The 18,259-nt window shown below is 34.3% G+C and overlaps 1 protein-coding gene across 2 annotated transcripts in view; it reads left to right on the forward strand.

Annotated features, from left to right (window-relative positions):
• The window catches only part of VAPA (VAMP associated protein A), a 40,554-nt gene extending 22,325 nt beyond the window's left edge, over positions 1-18,229 (forward strand). The window contains exons 5-7 of one of the 2 annotated variants that reach the window (XM_019712596.2): positions 6,750-6,881; positions 10,873-11,046; positions 14,884-18,229. In XM_019712596.2, coding sequence (XP_019568155.1) covers positions 6,750-6,881; positions 10,873-11,046; positions 14,884-15,042 — 465 coding nt within the window. In that variant the 3' untranslated portion in view covers positions 15,043-18,229. The remainder of the gene's footprint in view (positions 1-6,749; positions 6,882-10,872; positions 11,047-14,883) is intronic. The other variant, XM_019712597.2, reaches the window with a different exon arrangement.
• The last annotated feature ends 30 nt before the right edge of the window (positions 18,230-18,259 follow it).

Below are 18,259 nucleotides of genomic sequence, written 5' to 3' on the forward strand. Positions count from 1 at the left end.
CTACATATATGTATAGCCTGTAGTAATCCCAGAAAGTGGTTTTGGATCCGCAAAAGGGCGTAAACAAATACTGAATGGAGTCCCAGAGTCCCATGCCATGGAACATGAGCAGAAGTGATTTGGTCCTGGAACCATTTCAGAGCAGGTATTATTAGTAACCTGAAGTCTGTTCAATAATTTCAAAGTACTCGAGAGAATATCTGATTTTGAGCCTGCATGAACTAGTTGCAGAATGTATTTGCATTAATTGAACTACTTGGACTTGCAATATACTTACTGACTGATTAAGCAGTAGGCAATATTTGCTGAAGATCATGATTTTTTTAACATTTTATCTTGAAAAAATTTAAAGACTTAGAAAAGTAGACAGTACAATGAAGGCCTGTGAACCTGTGATCAGCTTTCACAATTACCAGTCTATGGTTAATCTTATTTCATCTACCCCACCACTTCCCATTTCACATTATTTAAGGGAAATCCCGGGTGTAATATAATTGCATCTGTAACTATTTCAGTATAAACATTGAGCTATAAGGACTTCAAGAAAAGGGAAAAATTTTAATGACAATATTACCAGTAAGCATTTACAAGATTAATAGATAATATCAAACTATCCAGGCAACATTCAAATTAGTCTCACAAATGCATTTAAATTTTTTTTGCAGTTTGTTGGCATTGAGATCGAAATAAAGGCCACATACTCCTATGGATGTTTCTTAAATCTCTTAATCTATAGATTCCCTCACTGTTTTCCTCTTACAAATTATTTATTAAAGAAACTGGGTTTGTCCTATATAGACTTTTCCCAACAGACTAGATTTTGCTGATTGCTTCCTTGTGGTGTCATTTAACTTTTCTTCTGTCTTTGGTATGTCCTACAATTGGAACTAGAAACTTGATTAAATTGAAATTTATTTTTGCTGGTGCGGAGAGGCAAGACTGCTTTGTAGGTAGAGATATATTTTCTTAAGGAGGCACATAATGTCTGTCTGTTGTTCTGTGTGAAGTTAGCAGCCATTGGTGTGCAATGTGTAGATCAGCCTCCTTCCCCCATCCCCCGTTGCCCCCCAAGGGGACATTTGTCAATGTCTGGAGACATTTTTGGTTGTCACAACTGAGGGAGAGATGTGCTGTAGGCATCTAGTTGGGAGAGGCCAGGGATACTGCTTAACTTCCTATAATGTATAAGACAGCCCCTGCAACAAAATTATCAGGCCCAAAATGTCAATAAAGTTGAAATTTAAAAAAACATGGTTTAGGTCAGTTAATTTATTTAAGGTTACATAATGGCGATATTTCTGTCATTCCTACTTTATATTACTTAGAGTACCTGTGTAGAGAGAAACTGGTGCTCATCTAATATTTTGTTATTCATTCAGTGATAGAGTTTATAAAGGCAGGATAAATGCCTTAGTCTTTCTCTTCAGTTATAGGCTTTCAAAAAGTGAGTTGGTTACAGGTGTCCCTCTGATAAGATGTACAGTCAACCTCCCTTCCTCCCCGTCTCTCTTCTCTTTTGTGTATTGTTATAAACTCATGGACTTAACATATCTGTGTTTCAACTCCTTGTGGTTATTATCATTATTAGTGCTAAAATTGGCCAGTAGGAACCTCTTTAAGTTGATTCCCGAGTCCTTTTACCCTAAGTTGGTTTACCTTCTTAAGTTGGTCCTTTGGTAATTTTCTTGATGTCTAATATGGCAAGATATTTCCAGACCCAGACCTGGAATCAGCCATTTCTTGAAGAAGCTCTGGCTGCTTTCAATGGGAGATGGTATTTCAAGATCATAATCTGGGAACTGGGGTAAGACAATGATTTTTCAGAATTTCTATCAAACTTTTCTTTTGGCAAAGATTAGAACGGAGGCCAGATTGTCACTGGAAGGCACTTCTTCAAATGGTAAAATTTTAATGGTAAAATTATGTCTCCATTAGATAGGATGATGTGTATCCTTTTATTTCTTGGGGTAATGATTGCATTTTATGATTGGGATATATTCTTCAATGTCTTGGATAATTTAAAAGTGTAAAATCCAACACTGGCCTTGAGAAGAATAGGCACGTATTCTGTGAACCAGCTGCAGTGCTGTTTCCATATAGCAACTCACATGGCTTGTTAGCTTTGCCATTATAATTCTGGATGGATATTTTTAAGTGTTTGGATTTGCAGTTATAAGTTTTATACAGAAAATGAGACTTAATATTTCAATATATTAGTATTTCAAATTTATATAACACAAATGTAAAAAAGTATATACTGTATACACGAGATGTGATCACAAAATACAGTAAATGTTTAAATAAAAGAAAATTATTACAGTAAAAGACACATTGCCATTAATCCACCTCAAAATACTCCCCCTCGCTTTGAAGACACTTCCCATCATTCTTACCACTTCTGGAAGCAGTTCTGGAGTCCTCTTTTGTGAATGTCTTTAGTTGCGCTGTCTTGGCTGCCTCGATGTCCTGAGTTTCTTGTCAAAACATTTACCTTTCATGGTCATTTTGACTTTGGGGAATAGCCAGAAGTCACATGGTGCCAAATCCAGTGAATAAGGTGGATGAGGACACATCAAAATGTTTTTATTTGACAGAAATTGCCGTACCAGAAGCAATATGTGACATGGAGCCTTTCCCGTTGTGATCACAAAATACGGTGAATGCTGCTGCTGAGTGCCATCCCGTGGAAAGGCAGGGATCTTCAATATGGGAAGTGGCACATTGAACCTTAGTAACAGTGTGTGACAAGTTTCAGCTTGCTCAGTGCAGTCAGGTGTGAGCTATAGTTGAGAGAAGGTGTGTTTTACAGTGTGCCATAAAGCATCTTCCGTCGTGATAACACTGTTACACATTGCTTCTGGTATGGCAATTTCTGTCACATAAAAACATTTCGGTGTGTCCTCATCCACCTTATTCACTGGATCTGTTACTGTGCAACTTCTGGCTCTTCCCAAAGTCAAAATGACTTAGGACATCGAGGCAGCCACGATAGCGCAACTAAAGACATTCACAAAAGAGGACTTCCAGAACTGCTTCCGAAAGTGGTAAGAACAGTGGGATAAGTGTGTTTCAAGTGAGAGGGAGAGTATTTTGAGAGGGATTAATGATAATGTGTCTTTTACTCTAATAATTTTTGTTTTATTTAAACATTCACCATATTGTATGATCACATCTCGTAGTCTGGAGGTGGCCTTAGTGGATTCATGTGCATGTTGAAAAGAAGGACTGAAACACAGCTGTGTTTTTATAAGGCAGTATTTCCCAAAGTGTATTGCATTGGAAAGGTACTATGGTGAAATGAGTTTGGAAAAATGCTGCAAATACTTTCTCCCTATAAATAAGCACATTGTATATTTGCGTACATCGTTTCCCTGAAAATAAGACTTAGCCAGGCTATCAGCTCTAATGCGTCTTTTGAAGCAAAAATTAATATAAGACCCGGTATTATGTTATGTTATACCCAGTATTATATTGTTATATTATATTTATTATATTATTCCCAGTCTCATTGTATTATATAAGACCCAGTATTATGTTATGTTATATATTATATTTATCACATACTATATTATTATATAAGACCCGTTTTATAGTATATTAAAATAAGACCGGGTCTTATGTTAATATTTTTTTTTTTTTTTTTTTAAAGATTTTATTGGGGAAGAGGAACAGGACTTTATTGGGGAACAGTGTGTACTTCCAGGACTTTTTCCCAAGTCAAGTTGTTGTCCTTTCAGTCTTAGTTGTGGAGGGCGCAGCTCAGCTCCAGGTCCAGTTGCCGTTTTCTAGTTGCAGGGAGCACAGCCCACCATCCCTTGCGGGAGTCGAACTGTCAACCTTGTGGTTGAGAGGACGCATTCCAACTAACAGCCATCCGGGAGCTCAGCGGCAGCTCAGCTCAAGGTGCCGTGTTCAATCTTAGTTGCAGGGGGCGGAGTCCACCATCCCTTGCGGGACTCGAGGAGTTGAACCGGCAACCTTGTGGTTGAGAGCCCACTGGCCCATTTGGGAATCGAACCGGCAGCCTTTGGAGTTAGGAGCATGGAGCTCTAACCGCCTGAGCCACCGGGCCAGCCCCCTTATGTTAATTTTTGCTCCAAAGATGCATTAGAGCTGATGGTCCAGCTGGGTCTTGTTTTCAGGGAAACACGGTATTATAGGCCTTGAATAAAGAAAATATGTTTAACCCAGCATTTCATTTTTATTTAATATAGTGTAATTTACTTCTTATGGAATGTCTGGTATTCTGTAAAAGACACTTTTGGAAACACTGTTACTGCTTAAACTCATCCTTGTAGTGCTACTAACCTGCAGATTCTACAAAAATTCTTAATTTCTGAGAAATATATTTAAATTGAGTACAACCTGGCACACACCCAGTTCTTTCTGAGTTGTTGATTATATGACTTTCTATCAAGTCATCAGTTTTATGTTGCAACTCATTCTTTTCAGAAAATACGAAACCTCAATGTAGCCAAATCTGACTGTTTAAAATAGTATAAAATATAGTTTTTGTTTATTTGTTTACTACAATAATTACGGATGTAACCTTTTATATACATATAAATACATATAAAACACCTCTTTTATAATACTTCATGTGGTAATTAGACTTTGTTAATAATTGTATCTTGTCACTTCAACTTCAATGTTGTCTATAGTTGAAGTTGATAAAACTGCTTAAAAACCATAGTGTCTTTGACATACTGGTTTTTCTCTAGTACCCAGCTAGAAATTTAGTTAGAAATCATCTAGCGTTTATCGAGCATAGATAAAATTACAAAATTATTTAACATCCTTTTTATGTATGTTTATCTTTAGTGTGAAACTTATTTGTTGGGAAATTAGGGCATTATTGAATAGTGTTTTGTCTAGATAAAGTTTGTTAGTTTACTACAGAAAAATTGATAAAATGCTATAAAAAGCTGAATTCTGACAATTTGATTAAAGGTGATACTTTCCTTTCAAGAAGAATACATTTCTAAATGTATCTTTTTAAGTATACTATTAGTTCTTGGGCACTTACATGTTCTAAAAACTGTGGGAAAAGGGTATGTTATTGTTTTATAGGTTTCTTTGGTTCTTTTAGGACCTTGATACCAATTATATAAATAAGAAAATGATTGAAGTTTTGTAGTCAATCTTGTAGGGTAAGAAAGGTGTCAGCTTTAGAAGTACAGTGGTTGAATCCATGTTTTTATTTTTATAGTTTAAAGAAGTCATTTTTTATGACAAAACAATTCTAATTTATTTGAACCATCATTACAATGTGGGCTGCTTTTTGAGAAATAGCTGTCTAATTTGGATCATAGAGTGACCTTAGAAATCCAGGAACCTTTCTATTTTAGAATAAAAGGAGGTACTATTAATAATTTTCCCTGGACAACAGGTATTAACTTATACTGCCTTTAAGCACACTAAAATACATGTTGTCTCCCTAGTCCTAGGTAGTAACTGGTCTTTGACTGGATATATATTTCAGGAAATTAATCGTCTACAGAGTTCAATTGAGTTGTGTTCAGCACTAATACTGAGAGCCATTCAGCATGTTGTTGATAGCTGGAGGCAGATGATACTAAAGCATTGACTATTTTATATTTCACAAAGTGGGGTTTTCTGAATTATTAGCTCTTTTCAGTTATTATCAACTCTGTATTATGAAATCTGAGGTCAGTTAGTGCTAGTGTTTTTTTCAGGATTGAATGTGACTTTAATTAACTTGTTATTTATGGTATTTTATCACCTATTCAGTTCTTTGTGTTCAATTAAACCTTTTGTTTGTTTGCTTTTTTGAAGCCTGAAGCTCTACTTGACATTTTCCAGATTTTAAAAATGTATTGCCCTGCATATAATATATTTATGCCCTGTGTGTAACATCTGTTAATGACATATTTTCTAGGAAAAATTAATGATTTGTTTTAATGAAGGGCTGTGAAGAACAGGGCATTTCAGGAGTCTTATGTATAAATATCTTTTATGATTAAATATACATTATTTTCTATTGAGACAAAGAACAGATTGAGGACAATGCATTATTAAGACAGAGTTCTCTTAGTTATATACAGTGATCTGGATATCAATAACTATTATTTCAGAGTCTGTTCCAAACTTTTTGGGTAATATTATTTTTATCTGTATTAGAGGAACTTGAGAAGATAGGAAGAGAACTGCGGAGATAATTGTATACTACAGTGTTACATGCATCTTTAAATTTGTTTATTGATCTTGGGAGGGTGTGTGTATGTGTGTGTGTGTATGTTTTGGGAGGGGTGTTGAGTATAGGAGAGGTTTATAAATCATTGTAGATTTTGAACCTTGGGGAAAAATTCAATTAACTTAATTGTTCAGGTTGAGTGTTATCAAAGTTAAGAAAATATGAAGTCCTTGTTCAGATATTGGTAAATGTTGATTAGTAACAAAAATTAAGAGTCACAAAGTTAGAAGGTACTCATTTTAGGATAACTTGAGACTAGCATAAATTTAATAAGGTTTGTATACAATTTGAACATAATGCAAAATCATAGGTAATTTTGTTAGGGAAATAATATAAAAAATTCAGAAATTTTGTACTTTTTGCTTTAACATAGCTATTATTTATTAGTAGTATTTCTTATGTTTAACATCATTTTATAGAATAAAATGTGAATGTCTTAGAGTCTAATGATTTCTATGTTAGTCATTCCCAGTACCATGCAGGAGAACTCAGAATTTGGTGCGAATCTGAGAATATGTTTCCCATGCCACCTCAGGGTATAACTCCAGGGACTGCTCCGGCTGTCACTTCAGTGAGCACCATCAACCACACAGTTGCAACTCTTGCCAGTTATAACATGAAGAATGACCCCAGGGGACTCACTGTGTTCAAACAGGAGAAGCAGAAGGTTTGTTTTAGGGAGCTAACAGACATAGGAGTCTACTAATGTTACTGGTTTTGTTAATGTAGTTACCTAGCACATATGTGGTATTGTGAGTGTGTTGGGTGAAGTAAAAAGAATTGAAATTTTCAACTGTGTTTAAAATGACAGTAGAACTACAAATCACTTAAATATCATGCACAAACTGTTCTCTATTCTAAAAAAACGTTTAACAATAAAATCTCAGTATTGAGCAGGACAGATGTAATTTGAACATTATTATGAAATTGCTGATTTTTCCTGTCACTGAGATTTTGGGAGCATACGCTAGAGAAAGGGAGTTAGGAACATATCTGAATAGACTAGCAGGCATAGCAGTAAAGGTAGGAGCTGGCAAACATTGCTTTCCAGGCAAGTATGTATGTTTATATATTAAAAAAATTAGTGAAATTACTATTTTATGTTTTATCAAGTACAAATAATAGTAGCACCCGTCTTTAACTGTCTTTGTTAGTTATTTACAATGTCCCAGGGTAGGAGAATTTGTGGTATTAGCCCTAAATATCTTAGGTCATCTTTGAGTGTACTTGTGTGTGTGTGTGTGTGTGTGTGTGTGTATGTATGTATGTGTATACACATATGTACCTGTGTACTCAGGAAAAATGATGGTACATCAATAAGACAGTGGTGACTTTTAGGTGGTATAATGGTTGCTGTGTGATTCACTTTACCATTTCTTGTTTTCTGGAAACTTCAGGAACCCCACAGTTTGAGCAGGTTGCTTATACTTTGATTTTGCTTCTCAGAGAATATGTATACTAAGGCTTAAAAAAATCTGGCCTTTTATCTGAATGTCAAATACTTTTTGATTTTGTGATTTTAGGTATTCTAGAAATGATGATCCTAGAGAAACAGTAAATTGGCTGTTTAAAGTGAAAAGAAATCTTCAATAACCTTATTTTTTCAAATACTGTCTTTTCCCAGATTAATGATGCCTCTGACAGTTTCATGCTATAGCTCTTGGCTTTAGTCTTTTAATTCTCTTTTTATATATTTACACCCCTTATTCATAATAGTCACAAGAATGTTGCCCCATATTTATGTTCTTTTGCTCCTCTGTCCTTCCCAAGGCTTCATTGTAAAAATCTATCTTGCCTTGTTTATATTTTATCTTTCCCTTTCTATTTCCAATCTCCGGCTCTGTCTAATTACCACCAATAGGAACAACTTACAATATTCGAATTGAAATTCTGAAGATTGTTACAGAAGAATACAGAAGTAAATTCAACTCATAGATGGAGAGAGATTACTGCTTATAGGCTAAAATAAAATAGTGGAAAAAGTACAAGACATGGTATATATTCTTAATTGATATCATGGCCTTGAACTTTCAGTTTATTCTAAGTTGCAGTGGTAAATATAATGTTAATGTAATGTTACTATTCATCAATTTTCTGAAGCAACTCTCAAGGAACAAGCTCTTTTCCTGGAGCCAAACCTCATTAAGTGGAGCTCCTAAATGGAAGCATATCCTTAAAGTCACAACAGCCTTAGTGTTTCCCATCAGGCTCTTCAGATTGTTACTACACAAATGACTCAGCCTCACCCCCCCACCTCCCTTAACCCTCAGCTAAGTTAGGTTATGTATGCTTATATTTAAATATACATAAATAACTTAGATTTTTTTGTATCTACTATGTATGTTGACTGCTTTGTAGGGACCTGAATAGTACATGCTATAACAATACTCCATGTAACTTGTTCCATGATTTAACTTGGATCACTTGTGGAATGTGTTTAAGCTTCATTGTATCTTTTGCATTCTAGCCTTTATGTCTGTGTTCCACAAATTGGTAATGACATTTCTTCTCCTTTTTGTTATAAAAGTGGTATAACAGCATTAAAAAAAATTACAATAAAAAAGAAAATCTAATTCTGCCACAGTAAGAAGATATTCATTGACATGTTACTTAAAATCCCAAAGAGTGGGAAGCTACCCATCAAATATCTAACGAGTGAAATGTTTAAATTATTTTGGTAAGGAACAGAAAAGAATATTTAATGACATTGTGTCATTAAAATGATAAAAGATATAAATGAATAAAGATAAAAATATTACTTGTATGTAAATTATACAAAATATGCATATGAAAAAATATTGGAAGATAACAAATAATTGTTGTGTTGGGTTGATGAGATAATGGGAGGTAGGTGATTTTCTCCTCCTAAGTCTGAATTTGGAATTTATTTAAAAATAAAAATCCAATTATGAACAGTTTGATGATTCCTCATTTTAATGTTTTTTTTTTTCAGATATTGGCCTCATGTATTTCCTCTTAATTTTTTGACTTTTTGGTATAAGCATGATGTTTTCTCCCCAATTCTTAATCAAGATATACTAAGGAAAAGAATAGGAAAGAATACTGGTGGAGAGCAAAATACACCTGAAACAGATTTTTAATAATAGAGGGACAGGGAAGGATAATGTGAAAAACAAGAGTAAGAGAAAAACTTAAAGAAGAAAATTAAAGTGGGCTTCTTAAAAACCCTTCACAATGTGAGGCTTTTAAAGAACAATAGACAAATATGAATGTTCACAGGTCAAATATATAGTGTTGTACACTAGAACCTCACATAATTAATTTTTACATGGATTTAGACATACTGATCAAATCACATCCCCTGCATAAGAAAATACTAGATTTCCCCTTGAACTATTTATTTGCACTTAATATAAATTCAGGAACTGGGATGATGTGATACCGTGTTTCCCCAAAAATAAGACCGGATTTTATATTAATTTTTGCTCCAAAAGATACATTAGGGCTTACGTTAAAGGGATGTCGTCCTGAAAAATCATGCTAGGGCTTGAAAATAAGACCAGTTAGGTCTTATTTTGGGGGAAACATGGTAGGTGTGTAATCTATAATTAAAATCTAGATGTTTATATCTGAATTAAGCAGTTTATTTCTTTCTATCTAACAAGTTAAATTTTTAGCAAGTAAAATTTTAATTAAAATGACGACTTGTTGCACTAATACTGTTACGTTGTATGTGATGGGATAAATGATGTTAGGATGGAAGGATGCCGAGGCACTGTAGATCACAGGCTCGAGCACTTGGCACTGCCCTAGTATGAGTTTCCATGCCCTTGCTACTAGTTTCAAATGGGTAAGTGTTGGTAAGAATTAAGATTTGGGGGGCTTGTAGTTATAAAAGTATCTTAAGTACAGTGATTCCATACTGAATTTCATGAATTAAAGCAAATAGTGATACTGTTTAGTTTGAAAGAATCATTTATATTTTGAATTTTAAGATCATGAAATTAACTCCCTTCCCTCTTTTTTGTTTTTTTGTTTTTTGCCATCGTATGTTTATGTTCATTATTTCCCCTTCAATTTTTATTTCCTTTAGTTATTTTTTCCCATTAATAGGAGTTAGGTTTTAAGTGTTTTTCTTAGGTAGTCTTCTAGTTTTATTGGAAGGAATTTGATAATATCTCCCTAACCCTCCTAGAACCTCATTTGAATTACAGAATCAGAGCACTGAAAGTGACCTTCATATTTGGATTTTGGTTGGCATCAGTCATTTAGCATACTTTCACTGAATAACTGTTGGCCAAAGTGCTGGATTAAGGAGATAAATACAAAGAGAAATGACTCTTGATATCCCAGCCTTTGAAGTACTGTAGGAAAGAACATAAAAAATGCATTGTTATGATAAGTGCTTTGGTAGAGGTAAGTGCAAAGGATTATGGGAGTACAGGAGGGGAGTGAGCTGCTTATTTTGCTAATCTAACTGCTGACATTTACTGATGTAGTCCTTCTAAAATTGTTCACAGGTACCAAATACCATAACATTTGGTATTAAAAAAATTTCTTAGTGAAGTTGAAAATTGTCAAAACTTTTAAGTATTTTTTTTTTTTTAAAGAAGGATGTGGAATTTAAATTTTTATTTGTTTAAAACCTGTAAGGAGATTTGGTCAGTTAAAAAACTCCCACTGTCTTTGTAATACAGAATGACATGGAACCTAGCAAAGCTGTTCCACTGAATGCATCTAAACAAGATGGACCCATGCCAAAACCACATAGTGTTTCACTCAATGATACTGAAACAAGGAAACTCATGGAAGAGTGTAAAAGACTTCAAGGAGAAATGATGAAGCTATCAGAAGAAAATCGACACCTGAGAGTAAGTTACTTTTGAAAATAAGTGATTTAAATAAAGGCATGGGATATGTGAATATTATTACGCCATTTTATCTGTCAGCTTTTTAATGTATCTTTGGTCAATTCTTCTCTTCCAATTTGATTATGTCCTGTCCTTTGCTTCCTACTTCCCATCTTCTTTTTATAGTTTTACTGTGGCTTCTGATTGCCTGCAAGTTCTTATCCTAGAAGATGGCCTGGTTATTTGTGATGTGGCTTGTGACATTGCTAGCTTCCTCTTTTGTTTGTACCATTCACATTCTGTGCCCTAGTCATATGAACTGTCTAGAATGGTGCTGTCCCATAGAGTAGCCAGCCACTAGTCATATGGAGCTATTGAGCACTTGGTGTGTGGTTAGTTTGAATTAGGATGTGATTGTAAAATACACATCGATTTCTTAGACTTAGTACAAAAGAAGTAAAATACGCCCTTTTTTGTATTGTTACATATTAAAATAATATTTTGGTTATATTGGATTGAATACAATATATTAAAATTAATTTTGCCAATTGTTTTCTACCTTTTTAACATGCTATTAGAAAATTTAAAATTACTTCTGTGGCTCACATTTGAAAACCATACTATGTTTGTATTGGACAGCATTGCACTGTAGTCTACTAAAGAAACTTCCCTGTTTTATCACCCTTCTTTTGCATTAGCTTAAGTTCTTCCCTCTGACTAGAATGTCTCGAATTCCTTTCCTACCATCACAGCACATAAGTACATGCACATGCATCTCTTGGTACTTGGTTCTTGTCATCCTTTCAGTAGGACACTCTCCCTCCAAAAAAGAAAAGAAAAATTGCTTCGGAATGCTGTCTCCTTTGTTTCCACCATACCTCTTTGTTGGAAGTATTTCTCCCTCTAGTGGGCTGTAGTTTCCTTGGGGGTGTAAGGACTGTGTTCATTCATCTTTGCATTCATAGCACATGCATATAGTAGCCATTTGTATATTTGAATGAATAAATGAATGGGCCAGTGAATTGAGGAATTTGAATATGTGTGGAGGTTATTAATAGCCTTTGACAAGTAATTATTTCAAGATCTGAGTACCTTTAAATTGCTTTTTTAAGGCTTTGTCCTTTTTTTTTTTTTAATCAAAGTAGATGATACAAAAATGTATATAAGTAAATAAGATAAATTATGGGACTTAATCTACATTTGGTTATTCTGTCTGTTAAATGTACATAGGAACTGGGATCAAATATATAGTGATGGAAGGAGAACTGACTCTGGGTGGTAAACATACAATGTGATATATAGAGGATGTATTATAGAAATGTACACTTGAAACCTTTATAATTTTACTAACCACTGTCACCCCAATAAATGTAATAAAATAAATTAAAAAATAAAAAGTAGTAAATTGGAAAAAATGTACAAAGGAACCACACTCTGAATCAGAAGCACTATATCTTGAATTGATCTATGCTGAAATAATTTTTCTGGCTAGCTCTTCATATCCTTTAGTGTACCCCCTTTGGGAACCACCTACCCCCTTCCCACAGCACCTGTCTGGGTAGTGGAAAGAAGATCTCCATTTCACACCCACACACCCATGGATTTTTAAGGGTGCAGTTTTTTGTTACTTTTACTTTATTTGCCATGTCTTGCACAGTTGTGTTCTTTGATGAAAGATGTGCTCATTAGCGTGCTCGGAATATTTGTTCAAAAAAACACTGTTTATCTTTTGGCAGGGAGGGGAGAAGTGGAAATGATAGGACTAGAATGGGTAGGGCAGGGCTGGAAAATAAGAAGAGTGAACAGGGAGCTGAGTGAGACTTAATTCCTGGTCTCTACTCTTTATAGGCTGATGCTCTCTAGGAGATGTTATTTGAAAAAACATCCTGCTGTTCAAATGATAAGTAAAAGATCACTGGCTTGTAGAATAAGTTTCAGGCCCTTTAGCATTTGATACATAAGGGCCATTATAATTTATTGCTAGATTAATCTTCTTGAGCATGTCTAATCACTACTCCTTTTTATTCCTCTACCCCTGTTGTTCTTCTTCCAGACTATGCCTCTGAATCTCCCGGAGAGCTTTTTAAAAATAGACCTGGTCAGTCCCTCCTCAGACCTACTGAATCAGAATCACCAGTGTTTTTTAAAGTTCTTGCTGGGATTGAGAATCACTGCTCTTTCCACACAGGACTAATTAGAGTAAAACCAAAAAGACCCACAAACCCTCAGAAAATCCAGTAATGCAAATAAAGCGGTATGATAACAGGAGGACTCTTTTACTTGGTATTAATAAACACCTAGAAAAATCAGTGTGAGAAAATAAAATTAGCTGGTACTGAGGAAGTAAAAATGTGCCCTGCCATTCATCTGGTTGGGATGAAGGACACACAGATAAAGCCAACTGCCTAGGTCACAGATACAGATATCAGTATTTTCCCCAAGGTCACACTGCCACTGGTAAAGTGTCATAACAACTTCCTATTTTGAGTGACTACTACTTACTGAGAAACATTGCCCCTAAAATCATAGACTGTCAGAAGCGTTGTTGTATGAAACCATCATATCAGAGTGAAGCAGCCTATTCTTGTTGGAGTGCAGTCACTTTGGCGCAGAGAAGCAGCCTCCCTTTTCACTCCAGGTGCAGAGTTTCAGATGAGAGGTTTCTGTATGCAACATTCCACATCAGTTATGATTTGTAGATTTCAAAGAAACAGAATTCTGTGTCTACGTTGCAGTTCAGACCCAATGCTGAACATTTTACACACAACCCTCCTGCTTTACTTTATCCCTTTTCACTGCATGAATTGATTTCAAGTTTGTTCTTCAAAGTGTGTCAAAAAGCCACAAAAAATAATTACAGTATTTATATTTTTAAGTAAATACAGTTAAGGTGCTACATTTTATTAAAATAAGTGATTATTTTAAAGTATAAAAATTACACTATTTATATTTTTAAGTAAATTCAGTTAAGGTGCTACATTTTATTAAAATAAATGATTATTTTAAAGTATAAAAATTTCCTATTATTCATTTTTGAAAAACACAAAAATAGAGAAAAATGTTCATCTGCTTTCCTAAACTTCCTTTCTGGAACACTGATTAACAAGATTTTTTATAGTTTCACCTCTTGGGGTAAAGTCAAACACCACAGTCAGTGGCATGGAAATACCATTTAACTGTAGTCGAACTTTTCAGTGAAAGTATTACTTTGAGTTTATCAAAGCAGTGCATTATTTAAATTTCATCCCGAACTTCCTCCTTCCCCCAAATCCTATAAAGTCCTGTCTCTTCCTTTGGTGAGATACTCCTTATGCCTCAGCTGCGTGGGTGCCCTGGTTGCAATGAGTCAGTAAACCAGTCAGATTACAGATTTGTTTCTGGTAGTCTTCGGCACTGATGGGGCTAGGACAGGTATAACAAATGTAAAAATACTGTGGGCCACAATGGAAATAAAAGTGCATGCACAGAATTGTTCTTTAATTGTACTAATTTTAGTGGAATTTTTCCTTCTATGTACATACAACCATATCTGATTTTTCAGATTTTTTAGGAGTGTATTTCTGAGCTCCACTTTTTAAAACCAGTTTTTATAATGTACATTCTATAAAGATACTCATTGAATGTACAATTCAGTGATTTTCAGTAAATTTATAGGATTGTGTAGCCATCGCTAGAATCCAGTTTTAGAATGTTTGCATCACCCTAGAAAGTTTTCTTATGCCAGCTAACACTTAATCTTTATTCCCATCCCCAGCCACATGCATACAGATCTGCTTTCTGTCTGTAGATTTTTACCTCTGTAGTCTTATTTACATGCGTGTTTGTTTTTAAAATCTCTTTGCCTATATTTTTTTCTAGGATGAAGGCTTAAGGCTCAGAAAGGTAGCACACTCGGATAAACCTGGATCAACCTCAGCTGCATCCTTCAGAGATAATGTCACCAGTCCTCTTCCTTCACTCCTTGTTGTAATTGCAGCCATTTTCATTGGATTCTTTCTAGGGAAATTCATCTTGTAGAGTAAAGCATGCAGAGTGCTATTTCTTTTTTTTTTTTCCTCTTGACCAGAAAAAGATTTGTTTACCTACCACTTCATTGGTAGTATGGCCCACGGTGACCATTTTTTTGTGTGTGTACAGCGTCATATAGGCTTTGCCTTTAATGATCTCTTACGGTTAGAAAACACAATAAAAAAACTGTTCGGCTACTGGACAAATTGTATATTACCAGATCCTCACTAGCGATGTCGGTTGCACATTCAGTCCTTTATGAAATTCATAAATAAAGAATTGTTCTTTCTTTGTGGTTTTAATAAGAGTTCAAGAATTGTTCAGAGTCTTGTAAATGTTATTTTAATAATACCTTTAAATTTTATCTGTTGCTGTTACCTCTTGAAATATGATTTATTTAGATTGCTAATCCCACTCATTCAGGAAATGCCAAGAGGTATTCTGTGGGGAAATGGTGCCTCTTACAGTGTAAATTTTCTCCTTTACCTTTGCTAATATCATGGCAGAATTTTTCTTATCCCTTGTGAGGCCGTTGTTGACTGAGTTTTTCATCCTTAAAATCCTGTCCCATGGTATTTAACATAAAAAATAAAACTGTTAACAGATTCTTGCTCGATAGCTTGTTTGTGTCTGTTGTGTCATTAGACGGGGATACCAGGGAGGCTATACTATGATAATTTGAAATTATAATGCATAATTTTATCTTGCATTGAAACCCTTTCAGATATTACAATATTTGAAGGTGAAAGTCCTCATTCTATTAAGGAAAGGAATTGATAAATTTTCAAGCTACTTTTGGTATTTTGGAAGATCATAATCAGTTTGTCTTCAAGATATTATAAAATAAGCAAGTACCGTGAGAATAAAAGTGCTGTAGTTTTTGTCAGTTTATGTGTATGCCTTGTGGCACTATTGTGTTTAATTTACCCCAGTCTCACTAGGTTCTTTTAGTATCTTCTCAAGGAAGACTCATTCTCCTTGGTTGTAGTCAAGTGCTTATTAACCAGCCTAATTCTTTTATAACAATTTTATAATAATAGTTAAAAGTAGGTGTTTTTTCCCACCCAATTTGACACTCAAAGTAAATTCCCATTATGGAACTTTGGTATTACTGAGCAAGCCTTGGGAATCTTCTTTGTGAAAAATGACTATCCTTTGCAAATCTGTTAAGCACATGAAACACATTTTCAATATAAATATGCATTATAGGGTCTGATACTCTCCTGCACTTAGTCTTATGTCTTACTCATTTCGTTTGTACTGGCATAGAAATTTTGCAACCATAGAAAATATATTCAGTTTTTTTTACTGAGTACAATCTAATACAAGTGACTTGATCTTGAAAATAGGTATTGGTTTTGTAAAAGATACACTTTTACCTGAAAGGGAAATTGGACTTTCGGACTTGATGTGGTGCAGTGAAGTGTGTTAGGCTCAAGTCTGTATACATTTTATAAATGAGAGATGTAAAGTATTTTGGTTGCCTTTTCATTTTAAGTATGTTTTGATTTGTCAGATCACATGTATTGTGCCATTGGCTCTATGGTATCTTTTATAAAAAACAAATCTCTTGCTGTGTGCAAAAGTTACTAAAAACAAACACAAGTAACACCTATCTATTACTAGCATGTTACGGCAGGTATGTATCCATTGTTGTATGCTTTACAGTCATTGTAAAATTTCCCTCCCTTTCTGATAACTGGCAAAGCATGCTAGAAAAAGTCTTGCATTTTTGTCCCATAAATGCAGAATCAGTAATTCCTTGGCTTAAAGCTCTCTATATAATCTATATTGTTGGTGATAAGTATCAAGCTTGATATTTCATGGCTATAATTTTTTTTAAATTGAAGTTCTCAAAAATTTGGCAAAATCCCGTTTTATGGGAATGCTCCTTAGAATTCATTGTATTCAACCCCTTTGTTTTATAGTTGAGGAATCTGAGGCCTTTATGAGAGTTAAGAGAGCTTTTCCTATGTCTCACAGGTAGGTAGAGGCAGAGCTGGATCTAGAAATCTGCTCTCCTGACTAGCTTGGTGTCCTTTCTGGTAACTACAGAGAAAAAAAATGTGTCTTAATTTGACATGACTTAGATAATGAACATAAGATGTTATTTAATAAGTGTATGTGACATTTTCTATCATAAGATTGTTGAATAGTTTCAGGTATATGTTTGGTTTTAATGTTTAAGGCTAGAAATCCTCTCTTCATGTTGGTAATAAACACTATGAAATACAATGTATTTTTAGATAGGCATTCTATAAAATGCATTATGTAAGGGTTGGTTTTGAGATAGATTGTATAGTCTGGGTAGCATCTGCAAAATAAAATGTACATCGGCTTCTTAACTGCTTTACAGATCAGGGGATGTTCTGATTGTATAGGAGACTTAATTTCTATTCTTTTTAATTGCTGTATGAAATGCGATGAGATTATTTTACTACCAGTGGTAAAATTAAAAGAGTCCAACTGTATTAATTGGCTGACAACAATATAGATGAAATTGTCTTCATTCCTTACATGTTTAGAAATTTTTGTTTGCCTGCTTACTTGTGTATGTAAGCATGAGGGAAATACACTCTTGCTAATACTGAAATCACAATCAAATAACTAAGGCCTTAAGTTCATATGTGACGCTTGCTAAATGCACTACCTTCTCCTTCATTCTTTCTATAACTAATGTACCCTAATTTTGCCCATTGTTGTATTAACAAGAAACGAATTTAAGAATTGTATTCTGGGTGTGTTAACTTAAAAAAAAAAAAGACACTTGGAAGATTGTGTATCAAATTTAGAAATTCTGGTCAAAGAAAAAAATATCTTAATTTTTCCAAGTATTTTAGGTCAAAATTTCTCCTAAAATTGATATTATCTGTTGTGGGAATTACTTTTGGATTGTAATCATTCGAATTATGCCACTTCGAAAACAAGTGTTATCAATAAGGTAAAAAAACAGTTCTTGTCATCTACTACTTTAAAAACATTCAAGTAACAGTTTTCCTAGAGCTTTGCACATTCCTATTCAGTGATTTTGGTGTGTGCATAGATCTTTAAAAATTGACCTTTGTGAGAGTTAGGGAAAGATCAATGTTTACCGTATGGAAAAACAACAAAGTAAGGTAAATAAATGATCTTTATTTTCTAGCTTTCTAAGGAAATTAAGCTGTTACGTGAATAAATAAACTGATTTAAAATGTGATGCAGTGTCATTTTCCTTTCCAAACAAAAA

Source organism: Rhinolophus sinicus, linkage group LG09 (genome assembly GCF_036562045.2).
Source record: "Rhinolophus sinicus isolate RSC01 linkage group LG09, ASM3656204v1, whole genome shotgun sequence".
Classification (NCBI taxonomy): domain Eukaryota; kingdom Metazoa; phylum Chordata; class Mammalia; order Chiroptera; family Rhinolophidae; genus Rhinolophus; species Rhinolophus sinicus.